The sequence below is a fragment of the Lepidochelys kempii genome, chromosome 13, assembly GCF_965140285.1.
Source record: "Lepidochelys kempii isolate rLepKem1 chromosome 13, rLepKem1.hap1, whole genome shotgun sequence".
NCBI classification, from domain to species: domain Eukaryota; kingdom Metazoa; phylum Chordata; order Testudines; family Cheloniidae; genus Lepidochelys; species Lepidochelys kempii.
Window position 1 is genome coordinate 18,959,076 of NC_136392.1, and position 19,513 is coordinate 18,978,588.

The 19,513-nt window shown below is 39.9% G+C and overlaps 1 protein-coding gene across 8 annotated transcripts in view; it reads right to left on the reverse strand.

The window, feature by feature from the left end:
- EYA2 (EYA transcriptional coactivator and phosphatase 2) overlaps positions 1-19,513 on the reverse strand; it is a 154,983-nt gene that overhangs the window by 69,347 nt on the left and 66,123 nt on the right. For all 8 annotated transcript variants that reach the window (XM_073309539.2, XM_078848177.1, XM_073309535.2 and 5 more), the window contains 2 exons: positions 18,763-18,905; positions 14,964-15,080 (listed from right to left, as the gene is read on the reverse strand). In XM_073309539.2, coding sequence (XP_073165640.2) covers positions 14,964-15,080; positions 18,763-18,905 — 260 coding nt within the window. The remainder of the gene's footprint in view (positions 1-14,963; positions 15,081-18,762; positions 18,906-19,513) is intronic.

Sequence of the window (19,513 nt, forward strand, 5' to 3'; positions counted from 1 at the left end):
CACAAAACTTGGCAGCTGTGAACTTGCAAAAAAAAAAAAAAAGTAAGGCCCTCCAGTAGTAATCCTTTAGCTCTCCCTTTCAGCCATTAATGGATTCAGCCATAGGCTTTGAGAAGTTAATTGTGGCCTTTGCCCCTCAAGAGAGCCCCAACAAGGTTTCAGACAGGCTGTCAGTGGGCCCTGCCCATACACCTCTTCTGCTGCTTTGGTCCTCTTTGGAAAGTCTGCCGGTAACCAGCTGCCCTGCATTGATCCCTGTGGAGAGAAATGCAGTCCTTGGACCCAATTTACTACTGCATTCATCTAATTTCTATTTCAATAAAACCACCAGCAATATTGTTTATTTTCCTATGCTTTCTTCACTTATAAAATGTCTCCATTCTTCTCTCCTGTGCCTAACTCCTCACCTCCTTACCTCCAATAGCTTCTTGAAATCCAAAGACCACAGTAAACTGCCCAATCTTTTATGCAATCTCTCTATACTGCACTCCTGGTAGTGCTGGAATGCCTAACAAATTCTATGTGTTAGATGTTACAAAGTTCTCAGTTTCTCTCCCCATCTCATCTCCTTAATGGTGGGTTTTTTCCATCCCTTTTCCACTCGGGAAAGTAAGGATGACAAAGCAAGTTTGGCAATGAGATTGATGGCTGTTCTCAATGTTTTCGGGAGTGAGTTCCACCCAGGCACTATCAAGAAAACTCTGTCTCTGCACTTACATGGCTCACTCATGCTGCTGAGAGTTCCATTGTTTCAGAGGAATGTAGCTGTCATGGGATGCTACAGTTATTGTAAATGATGTGACCTGTTGGGTAATGTGGGGCAGTCCCACAGACGGTTCTGAAGATTAGGGCTATGACCTTGAATTTGACAATCTGTGGGGACCAACGTAGGGAGGAGAGCACCATGGAGATGTTTTCTCGGTGGGCTCTGTTGGTGAGTACGTGAGCTGCTACACTCAGAACTAACAGGAGCTTTTTCTAGGTCATGCTTTCATTCTAGAACTGAATACACTGAAACAATCAAGTGTCACAAGAATGTAGATGGCCAAGTCTGAAGAGATGTTAAGTGTGGAACACGGCATTTTTCACAGACTTAACTATTTTGGTATACAGTAGCAGTGAGGAGTCCAAGAACACCCAAAGGGTGCACAATATCTAGAGTACCCGTGGCCGCCTTGAGTGGTGGCTGATGTTATGGTGGTGACAACTTGCAGAAGTGGTTGAAAAGATATAACAAAATGATGATCCACTGATTCTTCCAGTTCACAAATGATCAGTTCCAATGAAAGATCTCTGAAAGGATTATTTTTTATAATCTCCTAATACTAATAAACTAAATGTCCCATGAAATGGTGACACACCAGGTTTTATAACCCTGCACAATGTGGCATGGGCTGTTCTACACAGTACATGTTGTTCAGACTTACATTAAAAAGCTGTTGCTCCTACAGGGAACAGTACTGGCAGTCAGCGATGCAAGGAAAAGTACCAGAATAACTCCCAGTAGTGTTTGCATTACTCTATTCTATGGCCAACATCTGGCTGGTGACTTCGGTGGTCATTCAGAAGGTTTTTTACAGCATTTAACCTCTCTGACAATCTAATGTTTCCTGCAGTAAATATTGCCTTCTCCAAGCTGATACTTTTTTAGATAGAGGTTAAGCACCTGTCAAAATTACCCCCCACCAACAATACTCCAGTGCCTTGTAAGATTCTAAATCCTATGACATCTGCCTGCATTTATTGGGCAAGGAATCTCATAAAATGTTACACTGCTGTCAGCTGGGAAGGTATTTCAAGTGAGTATCTGACCCGCTAAAGGAGAAGATAAACTCAGCCCATATGTACGCTGTGTCATACTGCTCAACTGTTTGCCATTAGGCATAATGATTCCTTCCACCAAACAGCCTGCCCTGTAATTCCATCTGGAAGGACTTGGATACTACTGAGAAGAACACATTGTACAAACCTATATGGAAAGAGTGGCTCTGCACAATAGCACTGTGGCATTTTACTGCAGTAGCTTCTGCTAAAGCATACTACTCTTTTAGAAACACAATGAATCTTGCACCAACAAATACCTCCTGTAGAATACCCTGTTTTACGCCACCAATTTAAAATATACCCATGGGATTTCCACTATGATTTTGTTCAACCTTTGGTTTAGAAACCATCTCTACTAGGCTGACTGATTTTTGCTGGTCACTTGGGTGACTATTTAGGACATATTTCATTGTACAACGTTTCTGGACCAAAATCTCCTTCTTATGCTGCTTTGGGTCTGTGACCCATAATTCATTACTCACCCATGGCTGTAAAGCATGATGAACAAGACTGCTGTAAGGGTTTGGCTTTTATCTTCCTTTTCCTTTTTATAGGTGACCTGCTCCACATGACTCAATTCATTTTAAAGGTTTGAAAGTTCCTAGATTGCCTGTATTCACTCACTCTCTGGTGCTGAGAAAGTGTCCCCTATATTATTTCTGAGAAACCGTTCACTCTAACCAGCTTTATAGGTGGCCGGCGCAGGTACCATAGGAAACAAAGTTACATTTTCTTTAAAAATGCATCACAAGGAAACTTTTTGAGCAAGTAGTAGACAATGCTGCAAAAAAACTTAGCTGAATTCAGTACAATTCCACATCACAATCTCCACCATCAAAGACCTCTTGTTGGACATCTCAGCAGAGAGACCAAATACTAAATAACCCTTTCATCCTAGTGGTGGTCCCTTGCATGGTCAAGTTTAGTAGGACAACATGAAATAAACATGTATTGCCACTAACTGTGCTGTACCTGTCTTGTGGTGAGAAGCCCTCAGTTTCAAGGGCTCTCTATCAGATACCTTTAGCTGGCACTAAAATCTAGTTACACCATCTAAACTTTATGTGGTGCATAATAGGCATGAATGTTATCCAGGAGCTGGTAACAAACTCTATATTTAGGTTGCCCACCATTTTCTGGGGGCACCACATGGGATTAGAACCTAGCCAGGCGCCCTGCAAACACAAGATTGTACCCAATGGCCCCTTCCCCTTGGGGGCACCACATGGAGTAGGAGTTCCCCTAATTTATCGGGGCAAGGAGGAGAAGAAAGTGAGCACAGGCTCTCCCACCCCTGGACTCAGCACCTGGACCTAGTGGGCCATCCTCCTTCTAGGATAACAGTCTTCTCTTTCTATCAGCGAGTGTAGTTAATCCTATAGGTCAAGTGGTAGCAGTCTGTGCTTCAGTGCTGAAGTTTAAGGTTCAAATGCTGCTGATAAATCTATCATGGGATTGGAATGAGGTATGTTATAGTGGTATATAATGTAGTTAGTTTTTATCTTTTTCCTTTAAAAAACGCTCCAGAAAATTACATTATTTTCCCTCTTTAAAAAAAAAAAAGACCTAAAAGAACGTTATTTCGGTTGCAGCATTTGAAAGTTAGGAAATAGCAGATTTACTTGTTTGTACAAACACATGTTGAGCCCCTTTGTCCAGATGCGGTGTGATAGCCTATAATCACACGATAACATCTTTTCCCACAGGATCCCTGCCTCATTCAGTACGCAGAATGGACGGATGCACAAGAGGGAAGAATTAAGATTACACAGGCCACCGTAAGTCTGGCATTTTCTAACTTGAGTACATGACCTTGCAACCTTAATGTTTCTTAATGTAGTTTTTTATATATAATTTTATCTAGACTATGTTAAAATTCCCTTTACTTGATAAACATTTTTATGAAAACATTGTTAGGGTTCCAAGTCAAGTATTCAATGAACCTTGTGTAACTTTTAGAATATTCTATGCAAGCCTAAAATTAAGGTGAGTAACCAAGAAAAGCTTCCTTATCTTCATTATCTTTCTCCTCTTTCTTCCCTCCCACTAAGTTATTTTTGGTACACAACATACTCTGTTGCAAAAAACAACCCCACCCCCCAAACAAAACAATGCTCTCCACCCCCAAAGCATATACCATCACTCCCATCTTAAACCTCACTATAAACTTAGTCGAAGTCAGGAACACCTCGTGAAGGAATTCTGATTGCAGATGAACTTGCAGTAAGATCTTTGGAATACCAAAAGTCCTCATGCATAATGCCTGCAGAGCTACAGAGTTTCATGGCTTACAACTCTGTCTTCTGCTTCTGTTGCATCACTTTGTACCACGTGCTTGTAGACTGGCTTAATGATGCAAGTGTGGACTAAACACTGTTTTCTACTGTGATGTCAAATGCACATGAAAGAATAATCGATAATTTCAAAACTAGATGCCCATTCTTCATTCAGGTATTGATAATATATTCTGATTTGTTTTTCTTTTTTGGCAAATGACCCAAGAGGTGCAAGATACTCCATGTAATTTAATTCTGCCACCAGAAATTAAATTTTGGAATTTGAGTAACAACTCTTAAAATCCTGCAGTTTGGTGTCTTTTCAAGCTGTAATATGAATTTTGGATGTGAGCTGATTCAAGTATGTATTCACCTCTTAGCATTAAATATATTTCTATTAGCCCTTGGAAAAAATGCCCTTTTCCTGGCCTTCTTTTTATCAGTTATACATAGTTCCATTGCTCACTAGAAATGGGGAATTGAGACCTAAGATCTTCTGGAAGTAAAGATGTATTATTTCCTTTAGGGCATATGAAATAATTTGGTTTGTAATTCAGATTGCAATAGAAACAATAGTATAGATTCATAGAAAGGAATCTCAGCATAAATCTTTGAAGTGCTATATACCTTAGAATTCTTCCAATTTCTTTTTAATTTTAAAGCTGCATATATATGCAAGAGTAAATATGGATGGTCAATACAGAATTCTATTGCTTTGGTCCAATGAATTAACAGCATTTTTAATCTAAATCCTGGGAAATTCGAACTATATCTGCATTTCTAAAGTACTCATTGGTTATGGTGCCTAGGCAGTCAACATGCCTTGTAATCAGGTGTAGGGGCTTCCAGACACTTTTCTCTGCATTAGAAACTGCTTTGTGATGGGAAGAATTAAGTGAACTGGGCTGCCTGGGTCCTGATGATCGAGGGGAAGTAAGTCAGATGTCCCTTTAATGGCACTTGCCAACTAAAACCAAATCTTAAAGTTGAAAATAAAAAGGTGAGCATAACACAAACTGACAAGAGCCTGGAAACTCAGAAGTAAGGTGGGTTCCCAACCTTTGCCTATGCTATTGACAGGAAGAAACTGAACAGGTGCTGAGGATCAAGTGCCAACTTGGACTTCAAACATCCAGGACTTCAATGTGTCAAGCCAACACTATTTTGCATGTGTAGATCCCTGTTCTAATAATTGTCTATTGTCAACAGTTTCCTGGAAAACGAAGAATTTAAACACCACATTCCCCTGTAATATATAAACCAAATTCTTATCTAGGAGTGTTACATTCTGAGATGCCATAAGCAACACAGTAGTTAGGTTCTAGTACACCAAATACCAGGTTTTCAAACTAGCCTCAGACAAGCCTTTCTTTTTGCAAGAGCAAATGTAACCACTTGGAGAACTGATGACCGAATCTGTGCTTGCAAATCAGTGAACAGTCCACATGCTAGTATTTATAGCCACAATTCATCTCAGTCACAGAAAAAAATACAGGCATTTTTTAATATTGAAATTAGTATAGGAGAAGTCATGTACAAAGACTTACTACATCTAGTTGCACTTCAACTTTATACAGTGAAATTCTATTGTTCCTATTCCAGGATTCAGCATTTTTGGAAAATATCTTCTTGTTTCTCAGTCTAAATTAACTCCTAAGTCATGGAGGATGGTGAGACTTCTGAATTCCATTTGTATATTGTCAGAACAGCTTTTTCTGATTTCCACCAGGGAATGAGACGCAAGAAATAAGAATATAAAGATCTATAAAGAACAGAAGTTTCTGTTTGCGATAAGCAGAGTCATCTTCTGGAGGGTTCCCGAGGAGAACAATCCTTTGATTCACTGAAGAATCCACATTCTGTTCCAACCATTTATTCAATATTTGTTGTATATTTTCCCAGGATTATTGAAGTTTCACACAATTCATAGCATATTTATGAAGTTTGCCGGTGCAATTTTTCCAGGCCAAACTGTGCCTGCAAAAAGACAAAGGGCTGTCTTTTGAAAATCTGGACCTTACGTCTTAAGCTTAAGATATACAAACAGCAGCCTCCAGCTGAAATTAGTTTTGGATGGTTCTTACTGCTCAGCCAGCGGCTGGTTCCTCTTATCTCTCAACAGAGCTGCTGCCCAAAGCCTACAAAGATCCTAATTAGTTATCTCATCACAGATACCATGTTATCTCATCACAGATACCATGCAGGACTTGTGCTCAGCAAGTCCAGCTACTGAATATGGGCTCAACTAACATGTCCACTCTGTGCCGCTGTCTGCTCCTCAGCTAGCAGACTAGATATAGGATTTTCCATAATTTCACACATTTTTAGGCCAGAAGAAACCATTAGATCTTCTAGACTGACTTCCGGTATAACACAGGCCATGGAATTTCATCCAGTTACTCCTGTACTGAGCCAAATAACTCATGTTTGACTAAAGCATATCTTCCAGAAAGGCCTCTAGTCTTTTTTGAGAGGAGGGTAGATATTTTTAAAGCATAAAGAATCAAGCTAAGTGAATTTCCATTTTTATTGCATCTTACTTAGTGTACAGACAATATAGTGACAACAGCCATTCATATATAGACGGGCTTGGAAGATTCCTCCTCTAACCTTGTCTCTGGAGGGATTCCTCTTATCTTCTCCGGAACATTTCAACGGATGATACCTCAGCCACCACCCGCAGCAAATATTCATCTTCAAAATTTATGACTATTTCTGGTTGTAGAAATTCTAAGACCAACAAAAACTGTTATTTTTAAATTTAACTTAGTTTTTGGCAGTGGGGTTTTCCCTGTTCTCCATTGAGCCTTGAGAATCTGCTCCCATCCAATCCCAAACTTGAAATCTCATCCATTGACCCTGGTGCCCACCACAGATCATCCTTCCAGCCACTGGTCAGGACAGGTGGGATGGGTGTTCCAAACCATTTTTTTAAATTAATATCTGATTTAAAAAGAGTCTCGAAATTATGATCACCCATCTGTATGTCTATCTTTTCCCCTCCCCTCTATACCCAATCACATCTCCCTCCCAAGTTCATGAAGACCTCATTTAATAAAGGCTTAAGAGTACACTTTTGTGGCCAAGTTACAACAAACAACAACAACAAAAAACATGAATGTGAATGCAAATGTCAACAACAGTGTCTCTACAGCAGCAAACCATGGCAGAGCTAAAGTGGGGGTTTCTCCCTAGGTAGCAGTAGCACAGATCCCCTTGCAACATATAGTGCAGCATTGTCAACACCTTTCTCTCCCCCACCATTACCCCCCTCTGCCACAAAAATGCCTGGTTTTAAAACAAAGTAAATTTAGCACGGTCTGCATTTGGTGTTTTGAAACGTTTGAAAGGAAGACTGTGCTGCTATTCATGGGGAACTTGTATTTATACTGTAAAAAGTGAGGTCTGACCCCTTCTGATGAGAGGCCTCTCCCCCCTGAACTCACTGTGATATGGGGCACAGCTCTGCCGCCATAGTCTTAGACTGCGACTAATGCGAACCAGCTGGTGGAGCAGAAGACTTGAAAGGGGCTACTCATTTTCTAGGGAGGTTTTAATTTTATGAAGCTAAAGCATCTTAGTGACAGTTTGCTGAGAACATTCTCTCCCTCTCTTTCATTTTGGGAGACTTCAGATGGATTTATTGTCTACATTCTATAGTGTAACTCACATTACTCAAGTGAGAGCTTAAATTACCTCACCATATACTTGTATATTTCATCACTAAGCATTTAAGATGCTAGATTTTCAAATATTAGCACTCAGTTCCTCCTTGTTAAACACACATATGCACACCACTAATCACTTGTTACATGGGTCCACAAGCACCTATTTTGTACATGTGCAAGCGTTACATAAGTTTACTAGCAATTTAGGCATCCATTTTAAAATGTAGAAAATATTATCTATGTTGTACCTAAATCATGAGCTAAAAATGTTCCCTTCAGTAGAAAACCCACATCTGCCTACTAAATATATATTGAGTTTTGTTTTGTTTTTTTGGGGGGAGGGTGTTTAAGGTAGGGCAATATTTCATATCACAAATATAGGTAATATATGCAGTTAAGTCCAATGCAAGTCATCATTGCAGATATGAAATCTACTTATCTGTTAATTCGTTATGATATCTGCTATCTGTACATGGAAGCTACATTCTCAGCAGTAACAAAGAATTCCCATTTATAGGTTTTTGGCCCCAAATATATGTGCACAGAACTCAATACTGCCCTGTACTCTCATGGCAAAGACAAGTTATCATAGTTATGTAACTGAACCTTTCTTTATACTATACAAAGTATTCTGTGACTAAAGGGATTTGGATTTTTTTGTTTTTTAAATGGTGGGCAAACACTTTCCTGCCCAAATAAAACATGTGGAATGGTCTTTGGCTGCAGTTTAAGTGTTGTGCAATTTCATTAGCACATAGTTTCAAACCAGCATTTGTTTAAACAATAATAATTGAAGAGCAGGGCATTTCCTGGGGATTAAGGACCAGCTGGGAGGAGATGGCCTGAGGTGCAATTAAGGGACCACACCCGCTCACTAATCCACAGGAAATGCCCTGCAGCCTGGTCCTTATTGCTGTTTCCACACAGCTGATGCATTGTATGTTAGTCAGCGTGGCTGCTGGAGTTGTTTCTCAGTATTCCACTCAGCTGATCAAATGACAATCTTGTCTTGTTGCGAAAGTCTCTTAAGAGTAAGGAGTGACAATTTTGCTTTTACAGAGGACCAGATTTTGTTCTGTTACATCAGTGAAAATCCAGAGGAAACTCCACTGGTGGAGTGACAACAGTGCCAAAATCCACAGTAACTGAGGGTGAAGCCAGACACAGAGTTCCTTTCTCTCTCTCACACACAGACATGCACATGAAGGGGCACCCACAGCAGTTGGCCCCAGGAAAAGGAAAGGTGGCACCAAAAGATACAAGAACAACCAAACGGCAGAAAGGGGGATGGAAGAGGGATGGAAATGAGAAGGGACACGCAAGACTTGTTAATACACTTGGTAGAGCTGCGTACAGCATGGAGTGTTAGTGTTGCTAAGAGGGGCCGCCCTCATGTATTGGACGCCAGTGGCCTAATGGCTGTCAAATGTGGGGATGGATTCTGCAACAAAATGCATATAAGATCTGCTCAAAATTTTCCAAGTTTCAATCTTTTAAACATTTTGTCAAAATTCTGAATTTCAACAAAGGGGATGAATTAAAAAAAAAAAAATAAAGTAATGGAAAATTTCTCCCATATTCTGACCAGCTACCATATTAGAGCTGGATGGAAAATTTGTTGAAATCTTGAATTTTGGGGGCGAGGGGAAGGGAAACATTTTTCCTATTTTTTTGATCAGCTCTAATGGCTAGAAGAAGATAGGAAGGAAATGTCCAAGATTTATTTTATTTTTTTGGAAAAATTCCCTCTGCTAGGATTGGTGGAACGTTCTTTTTTTCCCCTCCCTTGCTAATGGAACACCAAGGGTCAGATTTTTTAATTTTATTTATTTATTTATTGGCCAGATTAGGAACCTAAATGCATGCACTACTGTGCACCTAATTTGTATATGCAATTACCACAGTTGCAGGCAAAACAGGTAACTGCCAATCGGACGCATTTAGGGATTTGCTCATCTGATGTCTGCACTCAGTTTTTGTAACTGCCCTTTTAGATTGTTTTGGGCATGGACTGAATTTAATCTGTGTGTCTTGCATCATGTTATCTGTGCTAAATAAATGATAATTTCATAAGCAAATTAGCACATCATTGTTCTTCTAAAGGGTTTGAAGATTTGGCCCTAGAAGTAGTTTGTTAAAAGGGCACAATAACTCTTTTCTATTACCTAGTCTAGGATGTCATCTTTCTGGGAAAAGCTGGAAAGCTTGTCTCCCTCACCAACAGAAGTTGTTCCAATAAAAGAGATTATCCCACCCAGCCCTGTCTCTCTAATCTTTCTGGGAGTCAGTACCGAAGGTGTGTGCCTATGCAGGTCCACTGAGGGAATGGTATAGGCCTAAGGCAATGTTTCCTTCATGCATAAACACCTTAATTAGAGATTTCAATTAGTGAGCACTAGGGCACATTACCTTGAAAGTAAAAGGGTCTAAAGCAAGGCGCTCCCTCCTCTTTTCATTTGAAATTGCCCTGGGAGCAACTGGTACCCCCAAATCAGTCACATATCCTGGTCTCTCCCATTTTCCTATCTGTGTGTTCTTGAATTTCCTTCATCATGAAAAACATTTTATTTTCACAAAGATATTTGTTGCATGTAAATTTATATGCCAGTTACATAAATTCACTATTTTAGAACAAATATAAAGTTTCAGGGTGTAGCCATATAATTCAAAGATTGATCACACATTAAGATCGATTTTTTTACAGTGCAATTACATTAAAAGAGATTTCAGTTTAAAATATCTTTGTTATATATTTCATTTTATGCCATATGTTTGCAAGATGTGAAACTGCTTAGTCCTATCCCCTATGTTTTACATATATGTGTCACACTGTATCAGATATTTAGCATATGGATACTGGCACCACATTAGGGTTATTTTCATGTCAGGGGCCAGGCCCACCTTTTCTATTACATTGGGTTTCCCCCACTATATCTTCAGAATAGTGTCCCTCTTATTCTGCATATCTTTAGTGACCAAAATTATTTTTTTACTCCTACTAGCACATCATGCACACAATTGGCATCTGGAGTTCCAAACGAAAAGTCAAATTCTGCCCTATAACAATGTCTAATGAGATTGCACAGGGAGAGCAGATTTTGGCTTCAAGAATCCTTATTACTTATAATGATGGACAAGGAGGAGAGATTCTGGCTTGCTTCTCATTATCCCAGGCTGAGGCTGTGCTGGCATTTGGGAAAAAAAACCCAAAATTTTAACTTGGGACCTGAGAAAATGTGATCTAGAGTCACGGTAAGACAAAGCATATGGAGCTCATGATGGCATTTTTTACAATCTTGATTGGCACAATACATCCATGGTATGCTCCTATTCCCTGGTTGGATGTGTGTAATTCTTAGAACCAGTGTTATGGTGTCAATTCTGCACGATTTGCTTAGAGTTCATGGTTTCACCAAACACTCCTGCTCACAAACTCATTTGCTAAAATATTAATGGGAAGTCAGCCCTAAATCCGGGAAATCACAGTTGAAGCTAATTCATTTACACATTTGCACTATATATATTTCAGTAATTTTACATCTTTTCCCAGGAGAACTATTTTTCTCACAAATTAAAATGCAGAACTGTCCAACATGGGGTGCTGTAAGAACCTTTCCTGATCATAGTCGTGCATGTGTCACTGTCTTTGAAGAGCCCTTTTCTCTTTTAAAATGATGTAAAATACTTTGTCCTTGATGCAGAGTTGAGAGTTTGACTTTTAAAGCCCTCCTGAGCTTTGGCTTTATAAAAAGTAAATAAATAAATTGTACTTTCAGCTGTTTTAGCCCATCACCCTGACTCACTCTGTGGGCTCAACAGCAGGGTGACCAGCGGGACTGATCTGAGCTGGGAAGAGATCCAATAAGGTCCTGGAGACAGAGTGAGCGTGGAAAGTCACTTGTTAATGTCAGGGAGAGAAAACAATCTGCCCTCACCCCCTCCCTCCCAGGAGCACTAGCGTGGGAAAGCGTGGAGTGCACATTCCTCAGTAGCAATTGGGGTAGGAAGGCTCAGAGCATCCCAGCCAAACCTTTCACCAGCACTCAGGAAAGGTAAATAAACTTTAGGTTAAAGCCCTTGTGCTCCTGAGCAGCTAGGACAAGGGGAAACAGCTTATTTATTCCTGGACAGTTTTACTGGGGACCAGCACCTGCCACTATAAAAACTCTTTTTACAGTACCGGCTTTAAGAGGCTGCCTGAAATTGTCCAACTGGGGACACCAATAAAGCATTGTGAAACGATCTAACTGTACAGCATTGACACAGTGGACACTTGAAAGACTTCTGTGTGTGCAAACAAGCATGAAGTTCTTTCCAATTCATTTTAAGTATAATTTACACTATTTGCCTGTGTCAGTAGTTTTGGACAAGTAGCATCCAGTATTTGCATTCACAAGTGATAGTGCACAAGATTCATACAAATCTCCAGATTGCACAAAGAGAGGCCATCTTTGAAAATCTTGGTCCCAAGTGAGTAACAAGTACCTTCCAAAACAACTCAGATTTTTGTAGCTAATACAAAGCACATGTGCAGACCCTCTAAAAGGTCTGAGGAAACAAAAAGTGGGCAGGAATATTACCCGCCTTACGAGACACCATTGGAAAATGCCTGTACTTTGTCAATAGCAGTTTTACAGCCATTAGCATTAAATCTCACTGAAGTTAATTGGGACACAGTACAGCTGCTACTGCTGCAAGGGGACATCAGACCCAGCATTTCCTGACCCAGATGAAGCTGCACTCTGCCCACGACATTCCCATATCTAGAGCTGATGGTAAGAACAAAGGGATGCTTTTCCAACGATACACAGAAAGAAGGGTCCTTATTGCAGAACAGCATGCTTATTGTTAAGAGTTATTTTAAGACTGAGATGCAGAAAGGAGAAAGTGGAAGCAACCATTAATCCAGTGACAAGGATGGTCAGGAAGAATCCTTTACATTTCAGGGCAGAATAAATATATAGCTTTCAGGGATGTGATTAGCAGTTGATAACTTCATTCTGGATTCCTCCAAATGCCCCAGTGTGAACCTAATCCAGAGTTTGCTTGAGTCAATGGGAGTCTTTCCGTTGATTCAGTGGGCTCTGGGTCAAGTACTAGATGAGGCTGATGTTTACAGCCAGTTCCCCCAGTGCTCCTGTATGTCCTGCCAGTGCTACTGTGGTTAAGGATTCATCAGTTTCTGCTGGCCCCCATACTCTAAGGGGTGTAGTAGCACCCTACAATGAAAACTGGCTCTGATAATCTTAGCATATGACATCTGAGCCCAGGATCACCTCTCCCTTCCCAACTTCCGTAGATTATTACTATATCTAAATTTTAAAAAAAATCTGTTTACGGTTATATGTCTATTTAGGGTTTGATTTTTTTAAATTTAAAAAGAAAAATAAAGCAGACCAGAGGACAAGTTATACTCAGTGTGTCCGTCCACCCCTTCACGGATGGGCAGGAAAACAATTCCCTTCCTCTTTCTTTGCAGCATGTCCGTGGGTAGTTTAGCTGTAAACAGAAAAGGGCATTGTGGCCACAACAAGGCCATAGTCTAGAGATCAAAAGAAAGGACTGGAAGACAAAAGATGTGGGTTCTCTTTCCTCTCCACCACTAACTGATTATGTGACCTTGGGAAAGTCACTTAACTTTTCTGTGGTTAAGTTTCTAAAATGTGTTGAGACTCTCAGATAAAGGGGCAAGATAAGTGCAAATCATTATCATCCTTTGTATTTTGCTTTCCCTCTCCCAGTTGAATCCTGGAGTGGTTTGTTCTGACTCTCTAAATGCTTATCCTTTCCCTTCTATAACTCAGCCTCCCACAGAGCCCACACCCTTGGCTTTTTGAAGCTTGCACAGGCTAAGAAACAGCAGAAATATTTTGCATATAGATCACAAGTCCTCTCAGCATCAGTCCCTTAATGTTCATTAGTTTCATTTAGTCCCAATTCTTCACATCACAGAGAAGTCACTGGCACTGTAAAATGTAGGTGCACTGAAGTCTAGTGAAGGACAAAATTCCAGGAGAGGAGGAGAAAATACTTTTTTTCATCCTGTCCAATTCAGTGCAACCTTCATATTGGACTCAAACTGGTGTGTCACTACTCTAAGTGAAAATGAAGCTACTCTCCCCTTGGATATTTTAGATTACTTCATGTGTAGGAATGAAATGACCCACTTTATATCAGCAACACACTAATCAGTTCCTACACCCTATGCCCCTCACTGTAAAAAGCAACAGCGCACTGGTACATAGAACAGGAAATATGCCACAATAATTTCACTCTCCAGCTGCCAGTACATTAGATCTAATCACCACTGCCTGCAATGTTTTCTGGGCAAGCACTTTTAGATCCAGATTATTAGAGCTATTGCATAACCCAAACTGTAGTGCAGATTGCCCTCCTCCACATTTTTTTGCTTCCTGTAAGGATTTTGAAAATGAGAACACATCCCCCATCCTCTTGGTGAATGACACAAGGAAGTATTAGAAAATTAATACTATTCACTAAGGTCAGGGGCTGCAAATGCCACAGCATAAAGCAGACAGAATATATAAAGTATCAAGAAAGATACTGGAAGTGCACCACTTCCAATTCAGGTATCTGACTGATAGCACCAAGATGTTCAGCAAAAATCAAATTCCACTTCATCAAAAAAATGGGCTAACAAAAAAATCACAAATTAAATTCCAATATTTTAATGTACTTTATGAGTCTTAGGACTCCACATTGAAACCAACAAATAAAAAGCAGTGTTACCAACCCTTGTGAGTCTTATGATACCTGGAAGTCTCATGATATCTGGTGTTTCTCTAAAAGCCCCTGCTCCAGGAGTCAAAGTGATTAGGTTGAAACTCAGGTTTTACTGGGTGTGTGGGAGTGGAGTAAATTTCTGGCCCTCCCCTCATAATTGTCAAGAAAAGCTTGAAAATGTGACCCAAAGCTGTGTAAAAATCTCAAGCTTTTAAAGCCAATCTCATTATTTGATTTTTGGAGCCTGACTCATCATCCATGAACACTTGGGGTTGTCAATATTGAAAATGGTTCTTCCACACTCAGCATATTTCAGATCAAAATAACAGCAATTTGGTACTCTCCTGTTTTTCTTCATACTTCCAACAGATTAAACCTGATTTTACTGCCTGGTGCTTGGAGCTGCAGGCCTTAGTAGACTATAAACTGCAAGAAAATTAGCCCTACTGACCATGCATCTGGTAGGTGTACGGTGCTTGTCCTGTTGTTGGGGTACTGAAGGTGGATCCATAGCTAAGAAACCCACTCTGTCCTGGAGAATGGCTCAGACTATCTTCTGTTTTGATGCCTTTGGAGGATATAAAAGGAATCAAACGCACAATGTTAGGGTTCTGCTTGATCTCATCATATACAGGTATAACAAAAAATTTCAATGCCTTTGACATTTTAGCTAGAGTTGACACTGATCAAACTATTGTTTTTAATATTCAGTTTGGATTTAACCTTTTTTATTAGGTAACAAATCCCAATTTTTTAAAACATTTTCATTATTCACTAGTAGCATTAGCCAAATATTTTTCTGAAATAACGTATGGCCTATATGTTCACCACAAACTATTTGTGTTAACTATACTAAGTAGTCATTATTGGGTGATTGGTTGCCATGATACAGTTTCTGTTCTCTGAATGGATGACTAACTTAAAGACAGGAAAATAACAAGTAATCCACTTTCCAGAAAGATTTTTTGGACAACTAAACACTTGCGCCAAACTTCATTAAACTTTTGCAGTTGTGAACATACTGAGGGGTTCTCAGAATGCTGGTAATTGCTAACAACATGATCGCATGAATTATAGTAAACTAAACTCAGTTACTTCTATTCACGTAAACATTCATGATTGAAAGATTTTTTTAAATTAAATTATTTCATCAGCTCTATTTAGAATGAGATAACGCAATATTTGTCAGCAAGTCATATTGGAGGGATATCAGTTAGGTGTGAACACTAGATAGTCACATATAGTTAATAATTGTAAAGCTGAGCAATGCACAAATCCCTAGTCAAAATCTCCTTGGTACTAAAATCAGGCAATTAAAATGCATGTCAAATCACAGAAGGAGCAGCACTAACTGAATTTAACATTGCAAGATGGAACCTTCGCAGGCAGTGAAAGGGTCTGATATTTTATCACCCGGGCCTGCTGAGATCATGCTGCTGTATTTTTAAAGTAAATAGCTGAAAGGTGTGTCTTTTTTACAAACCTTTTGGGTCTGGTCCTCTGCCTCTTTGCATGTGTATTTGCACAAAACAAAATATGGTCACAAAACACACCCTGAGCGCCATGGTTAAACAAAGAGACTATTGATGGTCTGCTCTTGGATTTATGAGCTGCCCAGGTTGCTGCCATTTTTGTGCACTTCTGGGCAAACCATCCAAAGCAACATCACATTAATTTGGCTTCAGCCAACCAAGTTGTTGCTGTCTATCTTGGCCAATTCCTTCAATGTGAGAAAGCACAGTGAGTCTGCACTCGCTGAGGGTGGGAGTAAATTTTACTGAATAGCTTCTCCTGGGACAAAGTCACGTATTTCTAAGGAGAAACAATCAATGTTAGATGAAATGCATGCAATTTAAATGCAGATTACCAATGGGATAACAACATTCCATACTGAAACCCAGGAAATTTGTTTGGACAATGAGCAAGTGCGGGCTGTGGTAGGTGTCAGGCTCCCTTATTGCTGGTAGAGCCTGTCTGCTAGGGGGTTTGCGGGTGTGCGCAAAGAGAAACTGTTTTTCATAACATCACATTTGTTTTTCAATTACATCAGCACCATGCATGTGAACACTCAACCTATTACAGCCCTGATCACAATTAATCTTCAGTGACTGGGCCTTTCTGGAAGTCTAAAAATTGTTGTCAGACAGCGAAATAACTTAGCACCAAATTAATTTCCACACAATGCTCTGTTTTGTCTAGAAACTGGCCTAGTTTTACTTTTTGTGTCTAAAAACAATACTGCTTCATTGTTCTTGGTCGTCAGCCAGGTGGGATTTCTCATATACAGTATCATATATATTATTGAGGGTGGGGGCAAGGGAGGAAAACTACTCTTCAAGGATGGTAATAGGTAATCTACAGGATTTATAAGCAGTATGCGGGCCTGACATGTGTGTGCCCTAAAGACGCTAGCCAGTAGCAAATGGCCATATTTTCACCTGCTCTAACAGGGACAACTGTTCAGAGTTTGCCTTGGAAACCATCCAGCTGATACATTTGTGTTTGTAATTCCAGAAAATCAACTCAAAACATTCCTCTAATCGTCATGATAGATTTTACTTTCCTAAGCCTGTTACCCAGACCTTTCACAGATTGTTAGGTTGGAGTTTTCCTGAACTAAAAACTTTGTCAATAGCTGTGTAACAGGTTTGTGTTTTTATGACTATATGTTGGGAAGCAATACTGTACTTACCAAATAAACAAGGGCATGGGAGCTCAAAGACTGTCAAAACTGACTGTAGGATTGGAAACAAAACCACACAGCAGTTTTGGGTAGTACTGAATGACCCAAAAGGGGCTCACGGTTTCAGCTGGGGATAAGCATCCACAAGACTGGATGTCCACCGTTTCCAAGCCATAGCTAAATGACATGAACCTCTTTGGTCTACAAAACTGCGTAAGAAGTTTCCTTGGAAGAATCTTTCCCTGAAGGATTTTAGGGATTTCCACAGGGGGCTATGAAAACCAGTTTTGTGAAAAATATATTTGAACCTCAAAAACATATTTGGGTGATGGTTCACCCTTGGTTCTAATTTTATCCAACCTGAATTACTAACCCAGACTTTGGTTGTTTAGGCACCTCTATCATTTTGTCTTATTTACAGTCAACTCTGAGTATGCTATAAGCATGTGAATAGCACAATTCCAGTAGCAAGTAGATCTACTGAAGCTTTATAGTGTGACTGAAAATAATCAAACCCACTAAATAGATCTCACATGACATCAATTTACACAGAATGGAGACTGGCTCCCCTACAATTTGCATACACAGAGGAGGTGGAACAGATTCTTAGATGTTGAAATGGTAAGACAGCCTCAGGAAAAAATCTGCTTTCCATTATCTTTACTATACTGTATGTCTGAAAACATTTATTGTATTTACATTTAGAATATATATGCAATATTTAATAATAATACCTTGCAAATGTATTAGTATCTCTAATCACAAAGCATTGTGTAGTACAGAGATCATTTCACCCACCACTTGTTAAATTTACTCATCTGCAGTGTAACAACCATTCTGTATCATCAGTGATACACACAAGTTTTTAGGAAGGAAATGAAGACTGGCCCATGTAACTGAAACTGCAAAGGGAACGTAGGGAGACAAAGCACAGTTTACAAAAGTAGATTTTTTTTACCACCCCACCTTCCCTCCCAATCTTGCAAGCCTGGACATACAGGTCTAGATCCTCTGCTGATGTAAAGCAGCATAGCTCCCACTGCAGTCCAGTGAGGCTATGCCAGTTTGTGCCAGTTGAGGATTTACCCCAAGGTCTCTAATGGTCACAAGTGGTCAGAGCCTTATTACAAAGATGGTACCTCCAAGAGAAAAGCACTTTCTAGGAGGCTGGGCTCAGTACTGAGTCACAGGAAACTTCACCAGCTACTGACTCCCTACTGTCATGCTTTGCAGCACCTGGATTTTTCCAGGATATCTCCTATTCTGCTGCTGCCCTGGTCCAACCCTACTTAGTTTATAGGATTATAACTCAGGCTAGTATGTGCCTTTCCACTTGAGCTGAATATCTGGAGAGTACAGAGGAAAGTCTTTCTAAAACTTTTGACAAATCTGAATTTTTCTCCAAGCCACAAAAGAAAAGGAAAAAACCCCAGCCACTATAGAATTAAAGAGTTTTTGACTGGAAGGTTTAATCATTAAGTATGTTCTTTTTGGGTCAGAAGAATAAGACATTCTCTAGTGAAAGCAGAAGCTCTTAGAGATAACCTAACAAAGTAAGATTACTCACTGTAGGAGGGTATTCCATAAGGTTGTCCTGGTGGAGGGTATGCAGCGTAAGTAGCGGCTTGCTGGATTCCTGCACTGTACTGGGTCTGTCCATAGGTTGCCATTGTTGGAAAAGATGGGACTGTCACTATATGGGGATGATGTCTGTTCAGAACAAGAAAACAGGCTGTCTATGGCAATACTAATCGTATATGGTTTTCCAGAGTAATCTCACTAATCTGGCTGCAAAATCTTCCAGTGACATATTTGACTAGAATGGCTACACGTGGTGTTATGCTACATATTATAGGCATATAAAATATGCCACACTGGGTCAGACTATTTGCTCAAGTACCTCACTTCTGGCAGTGGGCTACAGAGATATCACTAAGTGAGAGGGCACAATGCCATCCTAATGCTTGGTCAGTGCTATAACCTCGGGCTGCACAAAATATTTGTCACTTTTTAAAATTGTTGCAATCTGTGATTTTCAGGTTTCATTTCAAAGTCACAAAAATAATCCAGTTTCCTGGAACACCTTTGAAATGTCACATTTTCCTCTGTAGTCACTTATAAATGATCCTATGTTCAAAATGATAAGATCTGCTTTCCCGGGGTAGAAATGAGTTGTATGGAGAACCTCCAAGTCTCTTTGACTCCCTGTCCAACTTGATTAAGAAATGGTTTTCTGGGGCTAACACCAGGTCTACTCTACAAACGTTTGAAGGCACAGCTGTATTGGTCAGGGGTGTGGTGAGGAGTTCTCTGACTGA